This window comes from Syngnathoides biaculeatus, chromosome 17, assembly GCF_019802595.1.
Source record: "Syngnathoides biaculeatus isolate LvHL_M chromosome 17, ASM1980259v1, whole genome shotgun sequence".
Lineage (NCBI taxonomy): Eukaryota > Metazoa > Chordata > Actinopteri > Syngnathiformes > Syngnathidae > Syngnathoides > Syngnathoides biaculeatus.
Window position 1 is genome coordinate 18384500 of NC_084656.1, and position 19856 is coordinate 18404355.

At 42.3% G+C, this 19856-nt stretch overlaps 1 protein-coding gene across 4 annotated transcripts in view; it reads left to right on the forward strand.

Moving 5' to 3' along the window:
* The first annotated feature begins 12973 nt into the window (after positions 1-12973).
* The window catches only part of LOC133515307 (mediator of RNA polymerase II transcription subunit 13-like), a 105870-nt gene continuing 98987 nt past the window's right edge, over positions 12974-19856 (forward strand). For 2 of the 4 annotated variants that reach the window (XM_061847745.1, XM_061847748.1), the window contains exon 1: positions 12976-13153. In XM_061847745.1, coding sequence (XP_061703729.1) covers positions 13082-13153 — 72 coding nt within the window. In that variant the 5' untranslated portion in view covers positions 12976-13081. Of the gene's footprint in view, positions 13154-19856 lie in introns of all 4 variants that reach the window. The other 2 variants (XM_061847747.1, XM_061847746.1) reach the window with 2 other exon arrangements.

Consider the following 19856-nt stretch of genomic DNA (forward strand, 5'->3'; position numbering starts at 1 on the left):
ACTTTTAGCAAAATCAGGTATCGTCGAGGGGTGTGGGCGAATTCAACCACCCCACCCCCCAAAAAGGAAAAAAAAAAAAACACCACACTTGTGATGGATGGGAATGTTCACACGGGGTGGGGGGGCTGCAAAATGCCGCCATTGTCCACGTGTCACTCCGATTGTCACGTCTCTTCTATGATTTGGTGCCCCCCCCCCCCTGCGAAAAGGCCACAAGTGGACGAAAGGCCGAAAGACCTCCGTTCCCTCCTCTCTCGTTCATATCTTTCTTTTTTCCCTTTTATCTCACAGTTCTTCTGTTTTCCATGAACCCAATTGCAAAGAAAGAAGCCTTCACTTGGGACGATCACAAGTAAATTTTTTGGTGCTTTATTCTATTTATACACAAATATGAATGTGAGCATCTCGAGGGAAATCAAATATCATTCATGAATACTTTTTGGGTGCCCACCTGGGTTACATGTGTTTACAAAAAAAAAAAAAAAAGATTATCCTCAGGCTACGCTAACTGAATTAGGTCAAAATTACATTTTTAGAGTAGAAAATATGGAAACTGATTTGAACAATGTGGAATATTTTTAAAAGCTTCCCATATTTTAATACAGTTCAACTTTATTTTATTGTAAAATATTTGTGCATCTAAATCACGACAATTCAAGTGACAATGTAAACATTACAGTGCATCAAACTTTAAGTTATTTCTGCAATGTAAAGAAAAAATAAATGCAGTACTGTACTTAAAATTGGCTTCATTATGAAATGCTTTGGTTATTTCAACTCGCAATTTATCACACACACACACAAATAATTTACTTGAAATATAAAATATTTTTTTAAAAAGTAACTCATCAATCATCTGAGACATAGACAACGTAGACGCCTTACATATTTAAAAATACTTTATTAATGGAGAATATTATTTTCCTGATAGTGAAAATGCATCAGAAATTAGATGAAATACATTTCCTGGAGTAGGTACAAAAACGTTTGCAAACAATATACAAAAATGTATTTATGACAAAATAAATACAAACTACCCAATTATATTAAAACAAATATGCCTTTATTTTTTTGTGGCTTTTCTAGAATGTGAATTTCAAGTGCCATAATTTGCAAAATTGTGGAAGACTTAAGCAAAACATGTTTAATGATACATCCAAGGAAATAGTAATAAATTGCAAAATACTGCGGGGGAAAAAAAAAAGTATGGGAAAAAAAAAACATGCCAGCCTCTAAAATAATTGAATTGATCTGACACAATCATTAGTTATGGTCAATTAAGAGTAATTGCATTATGCCGTAGTTGCGGTTACTGCGCGGCTCTTCTCGGACGGACACAAACAAGTTGACGCACACACAATGACAACCCCGCCACCCCCCCCCCCCCCCCCCCCCAGTGAAGGAGCATGTTTGTGGAAAGGCCACTCTCAGGGCACTAACTGAAATGTTTAACGCCGGCCGCTGGATTTATGGAGGTCAGCGCAAGGCTACGTTTTGAAAAGGAGAAGACAAGGCTATACCTTTAGATTGATTTCCCTGAATGACTTCACGCTCAGGGAGGGGGGAGGGGGGGGTGCGAGAGACCAGGGTGCTACATTAAACGACAGCACAAAGGAAACGTAGCAGGTCGACGCGGGAAGAAATGAGGGCACCGTGGCGTCAGCGGGCGTTCTGCTAATAAACGTCTGCCGGAGAGGAAAAAGGGGGAGCGGACGCGTGCAGGCTGATTCGGTCGACTTCGTTGCGCTGGAAAAGAGCCGACATTGGCGCTTCGGTGCCTCTGTGACTCAAATCATCTTCCCCCTTTTGGAATGAATGGAGAGGCGATTAATCCGTTTCATCATCCACCCAAAAATGACTTGAATAGGTAACAATCTCACGCTATTGTCTTGCTTAAAAAATATCCAATACAAACAAATAGATCAAATGAGGGCAAAAAATAAAACACAATTTGTACCACAACCCAATTCATGATGCTGCTCCTGGTGTGGCCAACAGGCAGCAGTAGACTTCACTCCAGCCATGCAGACACAAACGAGGAAGAAGAAACTTCCGAATCTACTGTAAGGGAAACAAGGCAAAGTTTCATTAACAATTCAAGGCAATAAGCCTTCGGGTATGCTCGGCAACACTCCGACAAGTGGGGGCAATGTCGATGTGACATCCTGTCACAAGTCAGGCCTTCAAAAATAAAAGCATTCCAGTGGATTCCATCAATCCATCCATTGATTTTCTTCAACACTTATCCTCACAAGGGTCGCGGGCAGTGGTGGACCCTATCCCAGCTGTCAACGGGCAGGAGGCGGGGCACACCCTGAACTGGTTGCTAGCCAATTGCAGGGCACGTCAAGACAAAGGGTCACACTCCCAATCACACCTAGGGGCAATTTTAGCGTGTCCTGTTAATGTATGTTTTGGGGATGTGGGAGGAAACCGGAGTGCCCGGAGAAAACCCACGCAGGTACGGGGAGATGCATGCTAACTCCACACAGGCGGCTCCGGGATTGAACCTAGGACATCAGAGCTGTGAGTCCAATGCTTTCCAGCTGCGCCACCGTTCCAGTGTATTACGGTTATTTATTGGACCACATGGTGGCTAATTTAGTCACATTCAATCAACAAGGACATAATAAATTTGTGTGAATGCTAAATTAGCCACACTGGAGACAAAGAAAGTGTCAGCAAAATATTATTATACTGGCATACTTTTATTCTGAAGGCCTGACTGTTGAAAGGATGTTATTTAAGCCAATGTTACCCTAACTTGTCCAAGTGTTGCCGAGCAGACCGGGAGGCTTGTTATTGCCTTACCGGAGTTCTTCATAAAAATCTGTATTGTGGAATTGCCATCTGTTGAACCCGATTTATATCATTGACAATATGCTTTGGATTAATATGTGGCATATTTGTGTGTGTGTGTGAATAAGCAAACGTGTAAGAAATTGGGACAAAGTGTCTGGCAGGTTGGGGGTGGGGATTTTACCATAATTCTTCATCCTTGCGGGGGCATATTGACAAAAGCACGCTGCAGAAATGTTATTAGGACACCCGTAAACTGTTTTAAAGAGTGGGAAACGTTTCATTTTTACGCATCTCGTTAAAATTTCGCATCGTTTGAATTGGCAGTCATGAGACGACAAAAACGATCGCCTTGAATTGAGATGCAAATAAAAGCCCAGAAACCGGCAGATTATGTGATTCATATCACCGCCGTGATTAGATTAATTTTGCCAATCACGGCGAAGGCAATCCGGGGAGTGAGCGATGCCTCGAAAACGGCGACATGACAGTTCTTTATCACGATTTGATGCTCGTCACGCGGCTCGCTGCGCTCTCCCCTTCCTCGCTCTCTTTGTTCGATGAATTCGAGCGAACGCGAAAACCGGAGCAGACCGTCGGCGATGCATAATGCATGAGCCGCTCCGAGGCGCCCGCCGAATTCCGTTCAGGTGGCGTCGGAGGGCGCGGCCGATCGGAAACGCCGGACGGTCACTTAGCGCGGGTCGCGTGCGGTAAAATCTCTCCGCACGGCACCTCGGACAAAGTCGCTCCCCTCGCTCGGTGAAAATGTGCCGTACGAGCGGGTCGCTGGGGCGCCTCCAGAGGCCTCGCCGCAAAACCTTCAGCCAAGCGTCACGTCTATATTTTCATTTCAGGCTGGATGGTCCCAGTTTTTAATAATCCAGTAATTAACATGCCAGACTTGAAACGTACGTAGCATCTACGGTGTCAAACTCATTTTTCTCGCGGGCAATGTTGTTGTTCTGGTTTCCCCTCAGAGGGCCGTTATGACCCTGGAACAAAAATATGTAGTCATCTCATCATATTTACATCAATTTAAGAACTAGTTTTGAGATCAAAAATCAAGGGTAATGTGTTTTTCAACTATTCACGTTCGGGAACACAAAAATGTTTGTAATATCTCAACTTTATCATTTATGATATATGACAATTTGGAATTTTGGTACAGATTTTTACAAGAATCACAGGAATTGACACTCGAGATTTGGCTTCGCGGGTCACATAAAATCATGCGGTGGGCCAGATCTGGCCCCAGGGCCTTGTCTTTGACACGTGTGATCTAAAAAGTTTTTTTATGCCCCCCCACCCACGTACATAAAATGTATTAAGTAATAATTAAGTAATTAAAAACACTTAAGTTTCCCTTTGCAAATTTTTTGCAATGTGTTTCCCCCCCAAAAAAATGTCCTGAGTGCTTGCTTCAAGTTCTTTGTCACTCCCAGTTGGTTTATTTTGAAAGTGATGCATAAAACAAATAGAATTAAGTTGTATATTGTACATAAACACTAATTGATCCACGGTCGTATGAAATTTTGCTGATTTGATGAAGAGTTTGCAATTAAAAAAAAAATCTGGTACGGCTGTCTTTATAGCCAGAAAGAAGTACGTGAGTGAAATGAATGGCCCTTGTGAGGATAGGCGGCTAAGAAAATGGATGTTTGGGGCACATGTGTACATAAATACACTTTGCCACTACATGAGGAAATAGGGTAATACATCTCAGAAATGTGAATCGTGATTTTTCTTTGCTCTCCAAGGCCGTAGCCCCTGTTTTAGTTGTATGTGGGAAACGACGCCCCCCCGGAGATGCTTCCATATTTACCTTTTGATTTGTTTACAAATTATTTAGCGTCAGCGATCATTATTTCTGCATCATAAATACATACAAGTTCATTATAAAGGGGTTCCATAGTGTATTTTAGTATCAGACGAGTTTCACGAGGGGTGGGGACTGGCGGCTGAAGTATTTGTTACGCCACAAATCAGGCAGAAGACACAAGGATGGCTTCCTGTGCGCGCCATGAATGTAATGCGCCGTGTGGCTCCGCGGCCACACCCTCCGGGAGCTATCTTTCATTTCCCGTGCAGCACTTGTACATACAAATGACAAAACTGGAGCTTACACAACTGACTCGATGAGTCGCAATGTAATTATACTGTTACTACACTGTTATTATCATTTTCTTGTTTTTTCTCCCTTGAAAGTGACTTTTTGTCACACCAATCGTGTGTGTTGTGTTGTGTTGTGTTGCGGTTTGTTGCCGAGGAGTGCGCGCCGCGACATCTGGGTTGATTCACTCTGGCAGCGCCGTGTTGCGACGGGGCTCGTGCGGCATATTGATTTGGCCGTGACTCGGAGACGTCTTTGTAATCCGACTACACAGATGGTAAACGTCTCCGAGAGAAGGAGAAGAATGCCGGATGTGTTCATCTGTGTAGGTTTGTTGCGGGGTGGCGGCGGCCACGGAAACGTGTCAAAACATTGACGCCATGGCCAAAACGAGTACATTTTCATGTTGAGGTGTGCTCACTTTTGTTGTTCGCAGCTGCGACTTGAGTTACTTTGAAAGGGCAGCATATTTACGCTCTTGTACAAGATGTACAGTGAAAATATGAAGTCACGCAAGAGCGTACAAACGCCACGCCGAAGAAGAGTGCGCATCTCAAATCGTATTTCTCTATCCAAACAAATGGAAACACCATTAATCCGAGCCGGCCTCCCAAAAATGGCAAAAGATTCGCGATGTTTTCATCCGGCGGCACGGTGGATCAGCCGGTAAAGCGTTGGCCTCGCAGTTCTGAGATCCGGGGTTCGATCCCTGCCTCGCCTGTGTGGAGTTTGCATGTTCTCCCCGTGCCTGCGTGGGGTTTTCTCCGGGCGCTCCGGTTTCCTCCCCCATCCCAAAAACTTGCAACATTAATTGGACACTCTAAATGATAGGCTCCAGCACTCCCTGCGACCCTCGTGAAGATTAGCAGCAAAGAAAATGGATGGATGGATGTTTTCATCCATGCACAATCCAAGCCGCTCATCCCCACATAATGTACTTTATAGTAAAATACATGAATGACATAACTGAATGGAATGGGAAAAAAAGTTGTTCATTTGGATTCAATTCAATGGAGATTGCGCTGCCCCTTTTTTTGTGTTTTCGCCTTTACCACCTGGGGGCAGTACAAGACGGGCATTTATTTTATTTTATTTTATTATATTTTATTTTATTTTATTTTATTTTCCTAACCACCGCATGACTTTTTTTTTTTTTTTTTTTTGCAAAACAGCAAATGCAAAAAGTGTCCCTAATGAAAAATAGCTAATGATGTCAGGTTAGCATTTAATGATACTGGATGTGGTGTCGGCCCCCTACTGCAGCCCCCTTGCCCCTAATGCATCGCCGTCATTGGATCAGGGTCAGAATCCCGAAAACCTGACAGGACGGCGGACTCTGGCTCTTCTAATTAAAAACAACAGCAAACTTTAGACCTTCAGAAGTCCCCGTGATTTTCGAGTCTTTCTCTCGCTCCGCCGCTAACTCCTATAACTTAGCCGGCCGCCATGATGGATGAGACGGTGTCAGCCCGTGTTCATTATAATGCGAACCATCTATTGTGCTCGGCCGCACTCCGCCGCCGCGCTCCAGGAAATGCCGGCGAGGTAGTCGCGCTCGCGCAAAGAGGAGCGAAGCCCTCATCTGATATCGCGGCCAGACTTTGCCGTTATGTTAGCTTAGCGGCCAGCGAGCCCATCAATCACTGATGAAGATACCCACTCGGATAACTGCTATTTGTGTTTGTTTTGGGGAGGGGGCGAGGGGCGGGGGCACTTCTATGACTGATGACCACCCTACAGTGTCCACGCAGGCATATTGCCTTGAAATACGCTCGTCCTGAATCATTAATGAGCGCTCCCCGCAGTTAGCGCTGTGCGAAAACACGACGAGAAACACGGAGCGGGAGAGCTTCTGGCGCTTCCCGCATCGACGTGAGCGGCGTCACGGAACCCCTTTTGGAACGGATTCATGCACTTCGTTTGTTTCGAGCGGGTTGCACTTTCACCAACTTACATCTTTTTTAATGTTTAAAATGTGAGCGACTCCAAACGCGTCGCGAGGAAAAGCAGATGTACGGCAGTCCCCTGCAAATCTGCGCTTCACGATTTGTGAATTCACATTTTCATGGTTGTTGTTTTCCACAGTGATGCCCGTGTTGCCACAAGGTGGTGACAAAGTCCCGCCCGATAGGAAAGCAGTGCATCGTTTCTTTCAAATGCGTGTTGAAGTGATACATCTTAACTGAGAGACTAACATCTTTGTATGTCAGGGAGGAGCTAAGTTTAGCCTGGGTCGCTAGCAGAAAGAGCAGCACGATCCCCATTGTATTGAAGCAAAAAATGTAATGTCGATTTTAGTATGTCCTAATTGTATGATTTTATATTATGCAGGGGCGGCATGGTGGATGAGTTGGAAAGCGTGGGCCTCACAATTCTGAGGTCCCGGGTTCCATCCCGGACCTGCCTGTGTGGAGTTTGCATGTACTCCCCCGTGCCTGCGTGGGTTTTCTCTGGGCACTCTGGTTTCCTCCCACACCCCCCCCCAAAAAACATCCAACATTAATTGGACACTCTAAATTGTCCCTAGGTGTGATTGTGAGTGCAACTGTTTGTCTCTCTGTGCCCTGACAGCTGGGATAGGCTCCAGCACTCTCTGTAACCCTCATGAGGATAAGCGGTGAAGAAAATGGATGGATGGATGGATATATTATACAGTACGTATTATTAAAGGCTTATTAAAAATGTGGGTGTGGGCTGAATGGATTAATAGTTTTTCCCATTCATTTACAAAAAAAAATGAATTCCGACAGGACTGTTTTGAGTTCTGAGCGTGGTCGTGGAACAAATTTAACATGTATCTCAAGATAACGCTACATATTTTCTATCCATCCATTTTCTTTGCTGCTTATCCTCACGATGAGAGCTGCAGCCTATCGCAGCTGGCAACATGCAGGAGGCGGGGTACACCCTGAACCGGTCGCCAGCCAATCGCAGGGCACATAGAGACAAACAGCCGCACTCAAAATTACACTTATGGGCAATTTAGAGTGTCCGATTAATGTTGCATGTTTTTTTGGGGGGGGGGGTGTGGGAGGAAACCGGAGTGCCTGGAGAAAACCCACGCAGGCACGGGGAGAACATGCAAACTCAACACAGGCAGGGCCGGGATCGAACCCGGGACCTCAGAACTGTGAGGCCGACGCTTTCCAAGCCGCCCATATTTTCTACAATAAGTGAGTCACCATATCGGAACAGAATTATTGAAATCTTCATCTATCAGCACACCAACTGGACTCTCGGCGCACACGTTTATCTCCTCCTCCCCTATTTTTGAGAAGCCTTTAAGAATCTATCGGACAAAAAAGTGAAAAAAAAAAAAAGGTTATCCGAAAGACTTCTGGATCATTCCTGGAGCAGAGGGATCAATAACCGCCAGGCTAAGTCCCCCGCTCATCCATCTGATGTTTATCTCCCCCCCCCCCCAACCCAACCCCCCTCCCCGGTAGCGGCTCGAGGAGGAATCTGTGGACTTTCAGGCTCTCTTTCCTCCCTCCGTGGCACCGCGCCACAACATGTCCTCTCATGCATGAGGCGGCGTTAAAAGATTCATGTCAAAACTGCACCAGTATCATCGGACACGTTCGCTACATCACTTGGGAGGGGGGGGGCGGGGATAAAGGGGGGTGGGGTGGGGGGAAGAGTCTGTTTCTCCCGGTAAGTAGCGTGGCACCGAAGTAAGAAACAGCCTATAAATAGCTCGGCTAGATTTACACATAAAGGTAACATCTCGCTCCGGCAGAAAGGATGGATGGAGCGTCGGGGCCGGGCGGGAGGAAGCTATTAATTATAAAGGGGGAATCAAACTGCCGCCGTGTCGCGGGCGACCGCTCGGAGGGGTTTAGACCAGGCCGGACTGCCTTGTCAAAAAACCGTCTGGGGAAAATAATGTAAACATCCCGCCGCGTCAGCTTAGGAAATAAAGATTTGCCGGGCGCTCGAACGGGGTGGGGGCTCGATCTGCTCCCCGCTTTTGAAATGATTGTCACTTAAAATCGGATTTGGAGATCTCCCGACGTCGGCTCAAAGCCCGTCTTGCTCGTCACCCGACGACTAATTCAAAGGCGCGACGAGCATGCGTGAAAACAATCCTCGGGCGCACCAGCTTGATCATTACCATTTTTACATATTACGCATGAAGAAATGGCTAACGTGACATACGAACGCAGAGGAATTCAACCGCGGAGGTTTTTAATAATCATCCGATAGCTCGGATTAATTGACGCGAGCTAACTGTTCCGCTAATAGACTGTTTTGGACCATGTGACTATATCCGGGGCACGCGGCCATGTTGGACGGGTTCACTACTGACGCGCCGTTCACTCCATGGCTTTTACATACAGACCGGAGTTACGCAAATGTTTGTACGACTGTTAAAAAATGGCGCAAGATGGCTAAAAAGACTTTTTGGAAAGTTATCGGGGATCATTACACATCGTTTCAAGAAACCACTACGACGAGAAGTGCGCTTTGATCGACAATATCGACCCACAAACACAAATGTGGGCTACTTACGTATCTAGTGTCAATTTTAATTATTTTTGTAAAAAAATTGTACAAAAATTTCAAATAGTCACGCGTCAGAAATGATAAAGTTGAGATATTCCAAGCATTATTGTGTTACCGAAAATGAAGAGTTGAAAAACACATTATTACCCTTGCTTTCTGATTACAAAAGTAGATCATAAATTGATGATGTAAATACGATGAGACGATGAAATATTTGTGTTGTTTCACAGTCACGACGGCCCTCTGAGGGGAAACCGGAACCCACCATGTGGCCTGTGAGAAAAATCAGTTTGACACCCCTGGCTTATACCGTGGACCAACTAAAGAATTACAAAGGTCTGGAGGCCGTAGAACCAATTCATCAATGGCTGGGTTCGTCATGCGGCGGTAACCATTGTTAGCACACTGCTAATGTTAGTGTACCGCGTGATTCTCGTCAGCGTCGTGTTCAATAATGTCGATTATACCAACAAAAGAGGCATAGATTATTATTTTCATTTTTGTTACCGAGAGGGAGAATTTTGACCGGGACTTTCTTTTTGATGTATTTAAGTCCTGCAGGAAACTCAAACTGCCCCGGCTTGTCTCTATTGGTTGTAGCAGTAAGTTCATATGTGCATAATTGATCATGACTTTGAAAAAAATTCAAAGTTTAGAACTTTAAGTAGAGTTAATATGCATAGGCCGGCTTTAAAAAGTCTACACACCCCGTTTTTTCGGGGTATATAAAAAAAAAAAAGTGAGATGAAGACTACATTTTTCCAAACTCCTTCCGCCAGTAATGCAATGGTTTTCCAATTTGGGGGTTGGAGTGGGATGGGGGGGGGGGTCATGACAGGGTAGACTTTTAATATTCAATATAGTCAAGAGGCCCCTAATATTCCTTCATTGGCAAGTGCTGTCATGTGATATAAAGTTGTCTATACATATTTTAAAAATAAAAGTAATATTTGTGAGATTACATACCTCCTCCCAAAATGTATATCCATGAGATTTATACAGTATCTTTTTAAGATAACTCATATTTTTATGTTGTGTGCTTTTTCTACATTTTAGTTGTATGTATGGAAAAATGTTGTTATTATTATTTTTGAGATAAAAAGTATTTTTACACGCACACATACACTGTATATAGATTCAAATGATAATTTTACCCAAATAAAATGATATATATTTTCAAGAAAAAAAGCTACTTTTCATCCCTCAAAATATATTATCAAGATTAAAGTCATAATCAAAGAAGAATAAAGTTGAATAAAAAAAAAATATACACAAAAAAAGTGAAATAATGTTCTTGCACAAGTGTGCACACCCTCTTACAACAGGGGGCGTGGCTGCATTCAGAATGAACCAATCACATTCAAACTCATGTTAAAAGGGGGTCACGTGTTGTATATTGTTTGTATTGCATTGGAAACGCGTTTTTGTTTTGTATATTTTCAAGGAAAAAAAATACACAAAATTAGTATATATTCATGATAAAGCCTTAATTTTAAGACAAATGATGTATAATTGAGAAATATTTTAAGGTTGTCGTTTGAGATTAAAAGTTACGACATTAAAGGAATAGAGTTTTATATTTTGCAAATAGAAGTTTAATTTTGAGAATAACATTGTGATATTATGAGAATATATTTGTATATTTTCAAAATGTAATTTGTAATATTTTGAGAATAAAGTTTCACATTAAAAAAACACAATAGTCACAGTTTTACAAGACTGAAGTCTTCCAATTTTATAAAACAAATGATCATATTTATAGCTACTAAAGTCAGAATATTACAGGAAGTCACATATTTAATAGAAAAAACAAATTTTCTAGATTAAATGAGTAATAATATAAGAATATTTTTTTTCTGAGAATAAATGTCATATTTTTAAAATAGGATAATAAAAATTGTAAAATCCAGCAAAAAGTAGAATATTTTTTGATAAAAATTCAGATTAAATACAATTTTTTTGGTAGACATTAATATTTCATAATTTTTAATCCCAATATTAGTCCTCATTCATAGGTAGGTTCTTGCACGTATCATTGATTATTATTACTATTATGATAAAGCTACATTGAATTCACAGTCTCCTCCTCCTTTTCCCTTATGGTCGCATGCACACTCCAAATCTATGATATTATTCTGAGGAATAATAATGGAGGACGGTATGTGACGGACACGCGGTGAATTTTTTTTTTTTTTTTGCAGTTGTGCGAGATGTAATCCCACACTTTGATCACGTGGGTCGCACGGGGTGGGTGTCGGGGTCGGGTGGGTGGAGATGTCGGGCGGAGGGCTTGGTCAAATGGGAAAGGCGAGTCTCTTGTTGTGCGACGACCGCCATTACATTGCCGCGCGTAGAGGTTGGGAGGGGTGGGGGGGGGCGTCTTTGGATGTTATTACGTTGCACGAGCGTGCGCGCGCAGACCCCACGGACGCCCCCCCCCTCCCTTTCCCTCCCTCACTCCCTCTCCACTCCACACCAGCACTTCTTATTTACCAACCTCAATGACATGATCACACATAGCGAGGACGGCGAGTCCGCGCGAGAGCGAGCAATTTTACGCACGGGGGCACACAATAAACCGTGCAACAAAATCGGCGCTCCTTCGGTGCACGTGCACGCGTGTGCAGCCGCGAGAGGACGTGTCGTAATGATAGAAAACTGAAAGGAAGGAAGGATTTTTTTTTTTATTCAAAGAAAAAAAGCCAACATGTTTTTTCCCCTCTCACAGGCGCACAGAAGGCTGCTTGTCTCTTTCCTGCCGCTGGAATAGTTTGTCTCCGCTTTCGGACGATCGTGGATTGTGCCCCACTTTTGTCCAACCCCCCTCAAGGAAGCGCCGTTTGGGATTGTTGCTTTTTTTTTTTTGCTGATCTGGAAGAGAATCTCCATCGCTTTTTTTTTTCCTGAATAGAGAAGCAACAGAGGGATTAAAAGCTTCCTGGCCCCGCGTTACATTGTGCGTTGTGCTAAGAAAGGCGGCTATAAATAGCCCTCGCGCGATTCTCGTAAACTATCACAAGTGGTGCATGGGATCGCGAATCACACGCGTGTAAAAAAAAAAAAAAACAACAACAAAAAACACCCTACTAGTGTTTGTTTGGGTGTCTCCCCCCCTCCCTCGGTTCAATAAGTTATTTTTTTTGGAGGGGGGGGGGTGTTGCGCGTTCGTCGCTGCTTTTCGCAGCCATGGATCATTATTCCGATTATCACTACGATGTTCGCCTCCGGTTGATCTTCTCCGAATGGCTTGGATGTGCCCGCTTGACCTGGATTGGAATCGTTTTTTGATCTCCCCCCCCCCCCCCCCCCCCCGCGTGGATTATTTTCAACTCGACCATGGACTCATCGTGCACTTCTTCTTCTCCTCCTCCTCCTTCTTCTTCTTTTTCTTCTTCTTCGCTGTGAGTCCGCCCCAGCATTATTTGCCTCTCTTACTTTATCTGGACCTCTTGTGAGGTTTCGAGCCTTCCTTTTTTTTTTTTTTTTTTTGGGTGGGAGTGTGTGTGTGTGTGGAGTGGACCCCCGCTTCAGGGACGGGACCCCCGCTGTGTGTGTCAGCCCCTCGGGGGCGGCGGCGGCGGTGTTGGGGGGGGGGGGGTGGGAGGGGGTGTTGATGTAGGATTTCGACATGCCCAACGCTGAGGAACCAAAGCTGGGAGCATTATGACGACAACGACGAACTGGGTGGCGAACGGGGCAAGCCTTGAGGACTGCCACTCCAACATCTTCTCCCTGGTAGGACGCAGAAAACAATGCCTCACTTCAACAACACAAAACTTTCACTATATCATGTCAAGTGTGTAGTTTACTGTCTTTGTGCGATGATGCCTTCCTGGTCCACAACTACAGCGCAGTGTTTATAGACAACAACAGAGCGGATTGGATATAAATGAATAAAGCAAACAAACAAACAAAAAAAAATGGATTTGACAGCTTACTTCATAGTCTCCTGGCCACAGCCCTGGAAAAAAAAGTGTATAACTATGTAATACAGATGTGAAAATAACTGATGATGTTGATGCCCCTTTTCTTTGCATGGCTCCTCGTATCTTGAGAAAACAGTAGATTTGTGTAGAATACAGAATAGAATAATAATAATTTGTAATACAGACCTGAAACATGAATCTACATTTTTTTTGACACCTTACCTCCTAATTTATTTCGATTAGTTATTACTTGAACAATATTTTCATTGCTGTGATTGCAGGACAACACTGCATCATGCTGAGCATGAGGATATACAAAAGTGTAAACTTGAATGCAACAGCATTGGTGTAGTTTCTATACATGAGGCAAAGCTGAACATAAATGTGTGGAAAAAAAATAATTTGATATCTTACGTCGTGGTGTCCTGGTGCTTTTGGGGGGCTGCCCCTTTCCTTCGTGTGCCCCAAAGGTGGTTTCGAGTGATGCGAACTAGGCATAACTATGCAGCTGGCTTTTTAAAGATCAGTTTTGATGGGCCTACAGGTTCAACAAAACATATTTTTACATTTTTTTTGTTGTTGTTGCTCTAGAACACAGGTGTCAAACTCAAAGCTCGGAGGCCAGATCCCGCCCGCTGCATGTTTTTATGTGGCCCGCGAAGGCAAATCACATGTGTCAACTTCCACGATTCCCGTTCAAATCTTTACAAAAATTTCAAATGTTCACATCATAAATGAAAATATTGCAAGCATTTTAAAGCTCAGTTTTGATGGGCCTACAGGTTCAACAAAATGTAAAAAAATTTTTCTTGCTCTAGAACAGGGGTGTCAAACTTAAGGCCCGGGGGGCCAGATCCGGCCCGCTGCATGTTTTTTTATGTGGCCCCGGAAGGCAAATCATGCGTGTCATCTTCCACGATTCCTGTTAAAATCTTTACAAAAAATAATTAAATTATTGAGGTATTGCGTGCATTTTTGTTGCCAAATCCCGACAATCGTTGAATTGCTCATTGTGCTTGATTTTCTGATTTCAAAAGTATTTGATGAATTTGATCCGTAAACATGATGAGGCTATTCAAGACTTTTATGGTTTGAGTGATAACGGCCCTCTGAGGGAAAATGGACCTACAATGTGGCCTGTGACAAAAATGAGTTTGACACCCCTGCTCTCGAAGGTACTGCATCATACTGAGGGGTGCTAATTGATATTGTGATTTTTATAAGAGAGATGAACATAATTGCGCTATATGCATGACTTAAATACAAATGGGTGGACAGTATTTGTTAGACTATCCTGCGACATGTGTTAATAAAATGTTTATTGTTGGCATGGTTGAACAATACTGCAGCATACTGAGGCCTGTCAATTCATATTTTGGATGAATATAAGCATAAACACAGCATCCGTTTTTTTACTGCAAATGGGCTGGTTTAGTTTTTATATATGCAATACAATGCTGCACAAATGCATCAATAATGAACAAACAAAAAAAAAAACACTATAACATGCAATTAAAGCTGATTCTGATTCTGCAGTCCTCGGGGGGGGGGGGGGCACTTAGGGTGTCTAATATTTTCCATTTACTTTGAGAAGTAAGATTATTTGGTTTCGATTTGGTTTTGATTAGCTCCAAGTAGTTCAACTCTCCCGCTATAAAAAAATATACATACATATATGACACCGCTCATTTCGCAAAAGGCAAACAAAATATCATACCTGATAGAATGCAGTTCCGCACCACTGTAAACCGCATGAATAAACATGTTGCTTAATTAATAATGCACGGGCACATTTAGCGCCACAGGAGGGGCAATATATTCATTATAGTCCAAGATCCTCATCAATATATAATCCTGCACTTTAAAAAAAAAAATAGCTATAATGGAGGAAACCACACCTCTTCGTGATGTACTTGTATAGTGATGCTCCAAATACTTCACTCTGGAGGTAAGCATTGTCTATGATCATGCGGAGGGTGAAGAGAACAACCCCCCGTCCACCCACCCTTTGCCCCCATTGCCACCTCTGTAGAATGATCCCCCTTTTAAATAATCATTTCAGTCTACAATACCGAGCAGCGGCTGCCTCTCAAATATTTCTCCCAGGCATAATGATTTCCTCATCTTCAATATTGTAATGTGTCAAGCTACACAAACGGCTTACCAGCTCATAAATCAGAGGATCGTGCGAGCTGAGGAGCAAGTCAAAAGCTTTTTACTCCCCCCCATCAGCCTTCCAGATAAAAGCTGATAAAATGTTAATGTTGGCCTCACGAAGATTGGCTGATGGAAATTTTTTGACAGGCGGCGACACGCACAGCAGGTACGGTTCGGGGTGAGATTTGGTGACTTTGTCGGGAAGTCGGTGTCGTGTTTGGCAGGTTTTCCGACACCCCCTCGCAAAACAAGAAGCGGGGCGCTAACTGTCCTGCTCCCCCGAGGGCAGCCGAGCGGAAAGGCACGCAGTAGACCGGAGTCCGGGCTTCGGCTCCGGAAAACAACGCCGAGGGCCCCGGGGATGATCTCGCGCCCCGGGAGTCGCCGCTAAGCCGAATCGTGCGTTTCGTCCGTTGACCGTTCAAGTCGTAGGCCGAGACTTGAGCAGTCGTCATCGGTCAACGATATTTTGGTGTCACGAGATCTTGTGGCTCACGGTGCAGCAATAAGATCTCTCTGGAGCCTTCTCCATTGTGACTAAGCCGCCATTCACCCGCTACGATTTGGAAAACTTGTTCGCACCTGCAGCACCCAATGAGAGCCCCCGCGAGAGCGCCATCTATTGATTTATTGGCAATGTACCCCCCAAAAATTTCTTGAAAATTTACAACTCGATTCTCATAATACTACTTTAATCCTGAACCTACATTTTTTTCAGAAAAAATGAATAACTGTTCTTTTAATATGACGATGTTAATCTAAGAAAAAACAACCCTCAACGCATTCTCTTGAAAGTATACAGCTTTATTCTTCTATCACGATTTCATTGTTAAAAAGAAATCAGAAAATCAGATTTTTTTTCCAATAGTACAATTTTAATCTAAAAGTACATCAAAATATTTTATATTTTTCATGTAATATTACACTTTTAATATCAAAAATTGACAGCTTTAATCCATAAAATCTACAAGATCTTAAAAAAATGTGCAGCTTTACCTTTATAATTTTACAACTTCAATTGAAAACAATACTATTTATTTAAAAATATACAGCTGTATTCTTTGTAAATTAGGATTTTTATTTTCTCAAAAATTCAACTTTAATGTTGAAATATTTCATATATATATATAATAGTTTATTCTAAAAATATATAAACATTTGTCATAAAAAGGTACAACTATTTTTATACTCCTACGATTGTACAAAAAAATCTAAAACACAGGCATCAAATATTTAGTTTTTTTTAAATTTATTTTATTATCATAAATTTAGGTTTTCATTAAATTGCATTTTATTTAATGGTAATAAAAATGTAGAACCTTTTCCTCAAAAGGGACAATTTTATTTCTGTAATATGACTTAAAAATACTTGAAAAGAAAATTTTAGAAATGTATTTAGATTGTAATACAATTTAAAAATTTAATAACCTCTAAACAAATATGCAACTTTATTTTCGTAATGCTGCAACTTTTATCATAAAAAAAAATCTCTGATGCTAATCTAAAGATGCAGACAAAAATGTACATCTCTTTAATAGTCTATTATGGCATTAAAGTTCATCTAAAAATATCTACCATTCATTTCCTCAAAAAGATCTTAGTTTGTTTGCATAATATGATGTTCATGTAAAAAAAAAAAAAAGACACTTTTACAGCTTAAACATACAACTTCAACTCAACTCATCATCCGTCTAAAATCACAATTTTTTAAAATTTAATTTTTACATTTGGTGATGGTAATAAGGCTGCTAGTGCTTTATTATTGTACTGCTACTGTGGTTGGTTTTGAAATAATGTCACCTATGGTATCATATTAGTAGTAGTAGCACATATTAAACTAATGCTTTTTATGATATCAAGCCCTGTTTCTGACATTTGTTATCTTATTAAGTCCCACCGGTCGGACGCAGTTTAACAGTCTAACCGCAATAGTAAACATGCGCGTCAGTGTCAATCAAAATCGAGCGCTGTCACCGTACAGTAGATGTGGTTGCATGATTGAATTGCGTAATTTAGGCGAGTGATGCAGCGCTGACAAAGGATATCGTGACGCGTGACTTATAAAGAGATTTACCAGAAGTTCAACCTGACGCCAGCTCACATGTGATTGAGCCGTGGTCAGTTCCTGCCTTTTTCTTTTTTTCGTGGTGCAGTCATTTGTACATTTGCTATTGTTAATTCATCGCAGGAAAATAATTGGGTATCACTTGTCACCTCGCTAGACAATAAATAATTTTTCTATTCTACACTAGTATTAATGTAGATACAGTATTTATGCGAATTTTTCAGGTATCTGCTTATCAGTTTTTAGTCCTTGTTAAAAGAGGCTTGTGACTTTTATCAACATCAGCGGATGATGAAACATTAAGATATAAATAGAGAGCGGTAAAGTTAATTGCAGTCGAGCGTCTCGATTGATCTTGCAACTGCGGAAAAAACAGGAATAGGAGTGACTTGGAGGAACGTGAACCAGCGAGGATAAACCTTCATCACGCAACAGATTCGGGCGAGCAAGATATTCATGGCCTTATTTAAGACGTTTACCGTAATTCCCAGCCTACAGAGCGCACCTGGTTATAAGCCTCACCTAGTACATTTGTCAAGGAAATACCATTTGGTACATACATACGCCGCAGCCGTGTAAAAGCTGCTAGTGCCCACGTTGAAACCCACATTGAAACACGAGATATTTACAAAGAAAGAGAGTACACAGAGAGTTTAACGCTAATGCTAGCGCCGTGCTAACGCTAATAGTAGCCGCGATAATGCTAACACCACGCTGCGCTAACAGGGCTGCAAAAAAAAAAACAAAAAAAAAACGGTAAAAATCACTGATACATGGCAGTGACACACTAGCGCAGTGCTAACAGGGCCTGACCGGTAAAAGTCACTTCCTCAGCACTTATATTCCACCGGTCTCGCTCTAGTGCCCCTCTTGCAGCCGTTAGAAAAAAAATGCACAAATTAGCCACATCGCCGCATAAACCGCAGGGTTGAAAGCGTGTAAAAAAAAAGTCGCTGCTTGTAAGCCGGAAATTACGGTAAATTATTTTACATTGTTGGCTGCGAGGACTTGTTGCATGTGTGTCTTGTGCCAACTAAATAAAGAAAAAAAAAATCTTTTTCTATTCTGAAGAAAAAAACTCACCAGAAAGGTGCCCATTTTTCATTTATCTTTAGTTATTTTAGCTTGTTTTTATCTAGTCCACAATGTTAGCAAAACTTTGCTTTGATGGCATAAAAGTCGAGCAAATGCCGACTGACTTTTGTGCAAGCGATTCTAGAATGGCCAAACATCAGGGCACGTCATTATGAAATTGAAAATGCTGATGAAAATTATATATAGTCACAGAGAACACGGATCCAGTTCGGACAAAACGCCAGCGTTAGCAACACTAGGCTAACATTAGCGCCATGTTAGCCGCTACATTTATGACATGACTTATTTTTGACACTGTAGGGCTAAATGTTTTAGGAGTTTGACATTTCTGGGAGAATATATAATCAATTAAAAATCAAAAAGAGGTGATAAATATAATTTTCGAGTGGAACTGTTTGCTACGTCTCACGTCCTTGTTGATTTTCTCCATTTTAAAATATACATAAGTATGTGTGTACTTTTCCCAATTCTGTTCAAATATTCAAAAAAATATCGCAGTAGGCCTCTTTAGTATGAAGTGGGCATTACTTGACCTACAGTATGTCGGAATATTAAAAAAAAAGATCTTGGCTGAGCAGCGCGCCAACCCGTTTTACTGCATTCCGCCGTGCGCTAACCTCGTCCCTCAAACTGATTTACCGCTTGTAACCGCGACTTGCATCATTATCATTAAAAAAAAAATGAAGAAGAAAGGAAGTAAAGGGAAGAGAGGAGAAATATGCGACGCGTTACTGTCGCGGGGGTGTCCGTCAGCGGTGTCATGCTCTCGGATCAACACACACATTGAAAATCAACTTGTCTTGTGTGCCCGTGATTATCCATCTGTGACTGGACACAAACGAGTCCCGTGTAGGACGTGAGCTGGCAACAGAGGAGGGAAAAGGGTGGAGGACGAGTCAAGGGGTGGGGGAAATGTGTTTTTTTTTTTTTTTTGCTGTAACGCAGAGGAAAAGAGTGAGCGAGAACGAGCGAGAGAGAGAAGCTGAGGAACTGCAGTGGAATCTGTTTTCATTTTAGGAAAGTATTATGACTGATGTGCATTTCCTGACTGCTGGCCTCAGCCCCCGTTTGAGCGCGAGAGAGAGAGAGAGAGAGAGAGAGAGAGTCGGGCGGAGGGAGAGAAAATTAAAGAGCGAGAGAGCATAATGAGAGAGGGAGAGAAAGAGAGAGAGAGAGAACAGTCATCTGGCTGTTG